At 51.3% G+C, this 9120-nt stretch overlaps 1 protein-coding gene across 1 annotated transcript; it reads right to left on the bottom strand.

Annotated features, from left to right (window-relative positions):
• Nucleotides 1-733: 733 nt before the first annotated feature.
• P2RX4 (purinergic receptor P2X 4) lies at nucleotides 734-9094 on the bottom strand. The gene is made up of 12 exons (XM_056342672.1): nucleotides 8601-9094; nucleotides 7710-7857; nucleotides 5670-5741; nucleotides 5505-5577; nucleotides 4930-5026; nucleotides 4666-4746; nucleotides 4423-4564; nucleotides 3958-4094; nucleotides 2498-2591; nucleotides 2348-2413; nucleotides 2163-2258; nucleotides 734-1437 (listed from the first exon to the last, which is right to left on the bottom strand). The coding sequence occupies exons 1-12, from the start codon at nucleotides 8729-8731 to the stop codon at nucleotides 1405-1407; spliced, it is 1170 nt and encodes a 389-aa protein (XP_056198647.1). The 5' UTR covers nucleotides 8732-9094; the 3' UTR covers nucleotides 734-1404.
• Nucleotides 9095-9120: the final 26 nt, after the last annotated feature.

Genomic DNA, 9120 nt, shown 5'->3' with positions numbered 1-9120 from the left:
GGCTTTTAGCCACTGCATGATCTAAACAGAGCCATTCACATGCATAGCCTGGAGTGCTGACTCTTGGAAAGGCACCGTTTGAGTTGGGACTCAGCTTAATGCTCAGCAGCAGGCAAATAAAGAATAAAAGAGAATGGTAATGCTGTAGCAAACCCACAGCGCTGCTGGAAAAAAGGCAGCAAAGCCCCAGCCAGGATGCTGGAGGTATGGAATAGGTTCCAGTGCTCTGAAACACTAGAAAAGGTTCAGAGAAAGGGAAGAGTTCTACCTCGCGTGCCAGCGTGATCTAGAGATGCTCAAGGCCATGTGAAGACGAAAGCCAACAAATTCACTTAAGTTAAAGCATGTAAACCCATTAAATGCAGCAGCCCAGATAGAGGGTCTGGGTGTGTGGTGGTGAAAAGCATGAGAGGTACACCAGGGAATAACAGATCTGTTCTTCTGAGCAGTTGGTACCAGCGTTTGGCTAAGGCTGTGCTAGGCTAACCAACCCTGGCCTCTCACTTGCAAATCTTTTCCCTTGAATAGGGTTTTAAAGCAACAGACAAGGTGTCAGAAGAAGCTGTAGCTGCAGCAGTGCTCTTGCTGGAAGAATCATGCAAAGCAGACAGCAGCAGTGGCTTGGATAGTTCTCCAAGAGTCATGTAAAATAAGACAGTTCACAGACCCTAACACTCATGTGCCCCAGGAAAAAATAAACAAGCAAAACCCAACTTGCAGGACTCTAAGAGGACTGAGTGATGGTAATAGTTTATTTAAAAAGAAAGTAAATTTTAAAGTAGTACCATAAAAATCAATCAAAACAGAAAAAAAATAATCTGTATCCAGTAAGCCCATTTACCATAGCACAATACGAACCACAGTTCTTTGTCTTGGTCTCTGGCCACTGGAGCTCAGAGGCACAATTAAATAGTAGGCACAGGCTCAGCTAAGCATCACAATCCTTCAGGGCAAGGAAAAGTGCTGACAACAGCGAGGACCTGCTCTCCCAAGGTTAGGAAACACCTGGCAGGAGCCATGTTCACCATAAGGAAGAATCTGTGTCTTACCCTGCACTCTCTGCTACCACTGAGCTCAGGGAAAGGAGGACTGTCAAAAATGACAATGTCTCAGCAGTCCCTGTCCCAGGCTTAGCTGGTGCAGAGGCCTGGGATAAATGCACAATTCTCCCCATGTGCTTAGTGCAATTAACCTGGAAGGACAGCAGACAAGGAGCAGACCCAGTTCTCCCTGGGGGTTGGCTCCAGCCAGCAAAAGTAGCAAAGTAGTGAAGAATATCCCTTCCTCAGACTTGTTCCCCTCTTTCCTTCCAACGGAGGGGGGAGTGGGTCTCATGGCAAGGTCAGAATAATGTTCACAGCAGCAGTTTACAGCAGCAGTTGGTGCTGTAGCAGCAGCAGGAGGTCAGGAGTTTGTTCCGTATGTCTCGCTGACTCCCTGCAAGGATCACAGATTACAATCCTCTGCCAGAAAACTCTTCTTTCTCCCCCTTTCACATAAAACCCTTGGCGCAGGGCAGGCTACTCTCCGTTACTTAGAAATTGCTTTCCCAGTGCCACAAGGTGTTTTGATTCAGAAATCCACCCTCTGCAGCATCACTTCCCACCAAGCACAGGGCTGCAGGACTGAGCTCTATCTACCCTCAGCACCAGTCAAGCAACCCTGCTGTGCCACTAAATCCTTCTACTGGCCAAACAGATCATTTGGATCCGGCAGGGAGCCATAGCTGTGGCTGTCACCATACTGGTCTCAGAAAACACCCACCCCCATTGAATAGGTTCGTTCCTAGAAACAGGAACGCCCAAAAGCCAAGAAGGAAGGATCTGATGGAGACAGAGCTGTTGTCTACAGCTCTCAGAAGGCAACTGCCAAGGACTGCAACCCAAAAAAGGGGGTGCAGTGGGAGCATGACAAGTTCTTGAACATACATTTTGCTTTCCAAGAGTGGTTGCCCAGGAAACAGGGCAATATTTGTTTCTAGTGCTCCTCTCTGCAACAGCTTTGAGGTAAAAATTAGCTTCTCTGATGAAGACAAAGTTTCCTCAGAGCTTGTGCTTCGAAATCCCTGTTTGATGTGGACTTTCTACATCCTGCTTCAGAATCTCGCCCAGAGTTAGAGAAGGAAGCAACTTTGCCTTCATTCCACCTTCACTGACGCTTACCAGTTCATAATCCTCCACATATTTGTATTTCTTCTCCCGATAGAAGTATTTCTTCTTCACACAATACAGAACAACAATGTCACACAGTACTGTTGCCTAGTGGAGATTGAAAGAGTTTAAGACAATGAACCTCAGAATTGTGGAACTAATCAGAATCTAGTCCAAGTGCAGACAGTGTCACTTACCACGCCAAACAGCGCGAAGCCAGAGCCGATGTTAATCACAGTAGGAATTACATCAAATTTTCCTGCCTAGAAGACAGTTACAAGGGTGAATGTTTTTCATCATCTTTGAAAGCCCTCACCACAACATTTCCAGGAATTATGTCAACCTACCTTCCCAAACACTATGATATCAAAGCGGATGCCATAAGCTTTGACAAGCGTCCGTGATTCAGTGCCATTACTATCCTTGTAGTATTTCGCAAACCTGGAGAAAAGATTAGGTTTGAGCTTAGCTGGAAATTCTGAGGTTGCTTCATGCAACATCTAGGTGTGCCCCCCATCCCAAGAGGATGGGCTGGACATTGGTACTTCCAGAGACAAGCTCCAAATGACAGAGGGAGATTTTATGCAGACAAGCACATCCCAGGAGAAAAGTCCAGAACAGGCGAATTTAAGACAGGCATTAGCATAAGCCAAATCAGGAAACTTGCAAAGCATAGGAAGGGGAGAAAGTTAGCTTTAGTAGTGGAGCAGGACAGGAAGAAATTCAGCTACACACGAGAATCGGCCCGCCCAAGGCAGGCAAGCGGGAGGCTGCAGGAGTGTAGGCAGCCACGAGAGGGCAGGACCGGGAGCAGGCAGGGAGGGAGACAGCACAGCTCTGCCCGGCACGCCAAGGCTTGTCCCGCACAATATGACTCGCAGGGAAAAGGGATGAGAACAAAGAAGTGAGATCAGACTTACGCTGCCACATGGTTGACTAAGCCAGGAGGAAGCAGAGAAGAAAGTGGAAGAGAAGAGAAAGGATTGGTCAGAACCTGCACCAGCCAGGCTGCAATGTCCTCCAGCCAGTCTCACGTGACACTCCCTATACCAGCAGGCCTGACACGTCCCAAACACACGCTTGTGCTGTCTGCATGACAGCAGCTTCAGTGAATTCATTGAAACTCCACCAAAAGAGATATCCCATGCTAAATGACAGTTTGTGATTCTAGAAAGAAGCATAGCCCCAAGCTATGTTTCCTCACGAGCAGGACTCTTGCAAGGATCTTGGCAAGGTGGCCAATCCATATTTTTATAGCTCTGAGTCTGGATGCAACCAGCTACCTGGCTCTGCACTGGTGGTTTTACTGGAGGTACTGGACCTATCCATACTGGCCAGAATGTATATGGTGGGTGTATGCCGGAAGGATACTCCTGGTCTTCAGCTGACACTTCAACCACTTTCTAGAAGTTAGTTTTTCCTCATGCTCAGCAAAGAAAGTGCTTCAGTCTCCCGTCCCCACACCCCTCAAATACTGCCCTATCAGCACACCCTGAAACAGTTTTCACATTGCCCTGCCACAGGAGGCTGGCCCAAACAGTCACCCGAATGCTGATGCAAATAGGACTTGGACACAGGCTCAGTCAGCGGAGCTTCACTGACCTTCCCGCTCTGCTCTGGTTTGCGCACAGTAAGGATCCGACCTGCTCGATGTTTTACAGCATCAGAGAAACTCTCCAAGTTTTACAGCACCATCGAAAGTCCAAGGACTACCCGCAACTGCCAGAGGAGTACAGGCAGCTTGGAACACTGTGCCAGCGGCAGACCAAGCCTCAGGGACACCAGGTGCCCTCCACAGTCACGTTACCTGAAGTTGTAGCCAGGTGAGACTGTGTGGGCAGAGTCCTTGTTGTCGAGGCGCCGGAAGGAGTACTTTGGCACACAGTGGGAAGCAGCTCTGTCAAGGTTGCAGTCCCAGTTGATCTGCAGCGCCATGACTCCACCCTGCCAAGTGGAGTAGAGAAGGTGAGCAGTTCAAGTGTCCGGCCAGCCTAGCACTAGGCTCTCTGCTGACCAGGAGCCCGATTTACAGGCCCTTGTCCCAGTCCCACTCTTTCCCCCTGCTACAGAAGAGCCTTGCACACAACCCCACCCAAACAAGGCAAGGCCAAATATTTGTTAAGTAGAATTTACTTCAGTCCTTCCAGCCAGAGCAGCACTCTCTGTTCTGCAGCCACTCTATCCTGTGGCTCACACCACAAGGCTGAGAGGACAGCCAGCTACCACTCCTCTTCTATACAGCTGAGGCCCAAGAGCAGAGTCTGCTAAATACCTCCACAGCCATTTCCTGGAAGTTCTGCCCCGCAGCTTCAACTATTTTCCCTAAAGAAAAGATAGGGCAGAAGGGATCTGTCTGGGAGTCATAGACGCAGTTCTTGAGGTAGGTGGAGTTGATAGTGGGGAGGATGTTTCGCCTACAGGGGAACAGAGAGAGAAGATGTGTTTCATCTTCTTCCACTCCTCCAGCTCCTCTGCCCAGGAGACCAGGCAGTGCAATGCCCCCCACATTATTTACTTGCTGAAATTGAACTTGGGGTACCAAATGTTGTTCTTCACCAGAATGGTGAAGTTCTCAGCTCCTTGCAGGAACGCTGGCCTACAAAAAATAGGAAAAAGTAAGTAAGTTCTACTTATATTTACACAAACAGGACTGTGCAGGGCCCTTGGTGATCACCTCTTCAGCTTTTCCTAATAGTAACTCGTAGGGAGAAATATCAGCTGCGTACTGCTAGCCTCCTCTCAGGAGGGCCACCACAGAATAGGAAGACAGAGCACTCACTTGGGTATATGATAGTCATCCTCCACAGGGCACCATGCAAAGACTTCACAGGTCTTAACACTGTTGTTGTATGGTACACACTCCCCAGTCTGAATGCCTGGAAAGACATGTGAATGGAGGTACCACCAAGCAAAAATACAGAGGCAGTATGTGATACCGCCTCATGCTGAAAGCTGAGAGCAATCTGCTCAGAGGTGAAGTGCCAGTACCAAGATCCCTGTTATCTTCCATTACAATTTGTAGTGCAGTTTCAGAGAAAGAAGCACCAGGTCCTTTTTCTGAGTCAAATCCTCATCTATGTGAAATACTGCTTCATGGACTTGAGGTCTTGAAAACACCCTTACAGTTTGCTAGCTCACCAAAGCACACATCTATCCAGCATAGACCCAACGCAGTCTAAGCCAGTCTGCCTTCCCCCAGAAGAAAAATCCAAGCTTCGGTTTCAGTTCTCTTAGGTGTGAGAGAATGAGAACAAAGGGACTGAAGTGAAATGCTGCTTCCTTCACAGGAGGAAAGGCACAACACAGAGGTATCACAACACAGACTGAAAGGAGCCCTTGCAGCAGGTTTCTTACCGTTGCTGTGGGTGCTGACATATCCTGGAACACAGTTGTTCTTCACCTTGCACTCTGTTGTATCATCTGGAAGCTGCAGAGGAACAATAATTACACTAAACCCTACAAACTCTCACCTGCACTCCCACTCACACAAGGTAGAATTAAAGCAGATCCTGTACCTACCTCTGGGCAGCGGCCTTGGTGCTGGTTCTGTGTGATTATCACGTTGGTCATTACAAACACAGTGTTCTCCTCCTGAACATGCCAAACAAGAAGGAAACTTAAGAGTAACATCTTGCAAAGAATATCTAAGGCACTGTGCCAAATGTCTTTGTTGACAGAGCCCAGGTAGCCCCACAGAGGCAACTTGCTTTGGATGGTGCTGATGTAGCACCTTTAAGGAGCAGATTCCCACACATATTGCCTGATGCTGCTGCCTTCAGGCAGAGGAAGGACTGTGGGACTAGCAACCCTTTCTGTCCTCCCACTTGGCCCAAATTTCCTCATTCACAATATGAAAATAGAGATCTCACAGGTCCTCAGGGGAGTTGCAAGGCAGCAGCAGAAATAAAGCTCCAGCTGCAAGTTTGAGCACAACTCCCACGCTCCTCTTTTTTTTTTTCCTTCCAATATACCCATTAGAAATTTGACCAGTCCTAGTTTGTTTCTTCAGGGAGCTCCACTTCCATTATTTTCAGATCTGTATGACTTGGGATCTGTTGTTTGCTTCTGCTCCACTGATAAGCAAATATAATCACTCAGCCAAAATCTGGCTAAATCTGTCACTTTTTTCTCCACCACATCTCATGTAGACAGAGTGACCCACAACTAGAAGCTTGGCTGTACCTGCCAACCCCGAAGGCCATCACATATTACCCACACAGCACAGATTCCCACAGACACAGTCAATCAGTAACTATAGCAATACCTCCTGTTCAGTTCCGGATCAAGTGACTTCCAGGCTATGCCTGGGATTTCTGCCAACAAGTTAACTTTGAGTTGTTTGCTTTAGAAAGCAGTAAGAAAGAGGACAGGTGGCTATCGTTGCAACTTCATCCTGAAGCCTGCTGCTCAACATCCTTGTTGGTGACATCAACAGTGGGATTGAGTGCACCCTCAGCAAGTCTGCCATTGACACCGAGCTGTGTGGGGTGGTCAGCACACTGGAGGGAAGAGGTGTCATCTAGAGGGACCTTGACAGGCTTGAGAGGTGAGCCCATGCAATCTCATGAATTTGAACAATGCCAAGTGCAAGGACCTGCACATGGGTCAGGCCAGTCCCAAGTACAAATATAGGCTGGGCAGAGAATGGACTGAGAGCAGCCCTGAGGAGGAAATCTTGGAGGTTTTGGTTGACAAGAAGCTCAATATGACCCAGCAATGTGTGCTTGCAGCCCAGAAAGCCAACCAAATCCTGGGCTGCATCAAAAGCAGTGTGACCACCAGGTAGAGGGAGCTGATTCTCCCCCTCTACTTGGCTCTTGTGAGACCCCACCTGCAGCACTGCATCCATCTCTGGGGCCACCAACATGACAAGGACATGGAGCTGTTAGCAGGAATCCAGAGGAGGCCAGAAAGGTGATCAGAGGGCTAGAGTAGCTCTCCTATTAAGACAGGCTAAGAGAGTTGGGGTTGTTCAGCCTGGAGAAGAAAAGGCTTTGGGGAGACCTTATAGCAGCCTTCCAGTACCTACAAGGGGCTATAAGAAAGCTGTAGAGGGACTTTTTACAAGGGCATGTAGTGATAGGACAAGGGGGACCAGCTTTAAACTGAAAAAGGGTAGATTTAGGTTAGATACAAGGAAGAAATTCTTCACTATGAGAGGTGAGACACTAGCACAGGTTACCCGGAGCAGCTGCGGGTGCCTCATCCCTGGCAGTGTTCAAGGCCAGACTGGATGGGGCTTGGAGCAACCTGGTCTACTGGAAGGTGTCCCTGCCCATGGCAGGGGGGCTGGAACTAGATGGTCTTCAAGGTCCCTTCCAACTCAAACTATATTATGATTCTATATAAGTACACAGAGAGAGACACTTCTCTTGAAAACAGCTTTCCCAGGGTTAGTGGCGCAGGTGCTCAGCATGATCCACAACAAAGCAAAGCTGCTTCATTCTGTCTTATCAAGGCCATGCTGGAGCCAAAGCTGCTCCAGACCTCAGTGGACTTTGGCAGAGCGGTAGCTATTTGTTAGAAACCCCTCCCAGGGCATGTGAAAGTGATTGATACCTGAGGGGGGATGACATAGTCAGCTACATCCCAGATCCTGGCTCCCAAGGCTGATGTATTTGTCAGCGTTACTCCTTTCACCTTTGTGGTTACAGAACTGACCACAGAGTCTGTTTCCTGGTAGCCCTTCTCCCACACAAAGACCCAGCTGCAAGAGATGGATTGCAAGAAAGAAACAACAACAAAAAAACCCAGATAAAGTACTGCAAACCAGCACAGGCCATGGAAATTCCTCCACTTTCCATGTGTCACCTGAAAGGGCTAGTCCAGATAGTTTCATAGTGTTTCCCTACAACAGGGGTCACAGGACTAGCAAACTCCTTTCTGATTTTTGAAATTTTTGGCAGGGTGCAATTATTTCTTTTGTGCACAACCTCACTGGGCGAACGAGGACCCGCCGGGACAGTCTCTGCTCCTGTGGGGTCCTGTCCCGCCTACAGCTGGCTCTAAGCAGCCCTACCACCCCCATTAAGGTTGCCGCCGGCGAGCTCCGGCCTCCCCTCAGCGCCGCCGGCCTCCCCTCACGACGGCGGCGGCCGCTTCCCGCCAAGCCAGCCCAGCGCGCGCCCCCCTGACAGGAAAGGGGGCCCCGGCCGGCGGGAGCCGCCTCCACGCCTCACCCTGAGGGAGGCGGCCGGCTGCCGCCCCTCAGCCCCCACGTCCCCGGGGGCGCCCAGCGAGGGGCAGCCCTTCCTCCCCCACGGCAGCCGCCCCTCAGCTCCACGCCCCCGGCGGCTCCAAGCGAGGGGCAGCCCTTCCTCCCCCACGGCAGCCGCCCCGAACCCCCCACCCACCACCACGCCGGTAACTGCGGCGGGACTGCGGGCTTCCCCCGAGCGCGGCCCGGCGGAAAGGGGTCGCAGGCCGGCGCCCGCCTGGCCGCTCACCCACCCGATCACGTAGGCGAGGATGGCGAGCTGCACCCCGCGGTTGATAAGCCCGACTTTGCGGCTCCGGATCAGCACGATGCGGGCGGTGTCGTACTCGAAGAGGAAGCTGTGTAGGGCCCCGCACGACACCATGGCGGCGGCATGGAAGGGCGGGCGGCAGCCTCCGCACAGCGGGCAGCGGCTGCCGCGGTCCCGCGGAGCCACAGCGCCCCGAGCAGCCCGCAGAGCGCTCCCGCAGCCCCGGGGCTCGTACGGGATCCGGCTCTCGGTTGTCTGCTAGCCGCCGGGCCTGACCGCGGCCGAGGAGGCGGCAGCGGCCGCCCGCAGCCGCTGCAGCCTGTCCCCAGGCTGTTGTGGGCAGGGCAGGGGGGTTCACCGCCGCCCTCACCCCCCTGGGGTTGCCCGGGACGGCCAGGGCCAGGCTCTGCCCTGAGGCCTCCTGCTGCTGCAGCTCTGCTGCGCCTGGAGATGGCCTTGGGAGGCGCAGGCAGCGAGTCACCGTGAGGAGATGCTCTCACCCT

The sequence above is a fragment of the Falco biarmicus genome, chromosome 1, assembly GCF_023638135.1.
Source record: "Falco biarmicus isolate bFalBia1 chromosome 1, bFalBia1.pri, whole genome shotgun sequence".
Lineage (NCBI taxonomy): Eukaryota > Metazoa > Chordata > Aves > Falconiformes > Falconidae > Falco > Falco biarmicus.
Note: the sequence above shows the minus strand (reverse complement) of the source record. Positions and strands in the feature narration are given on the sequence as shown.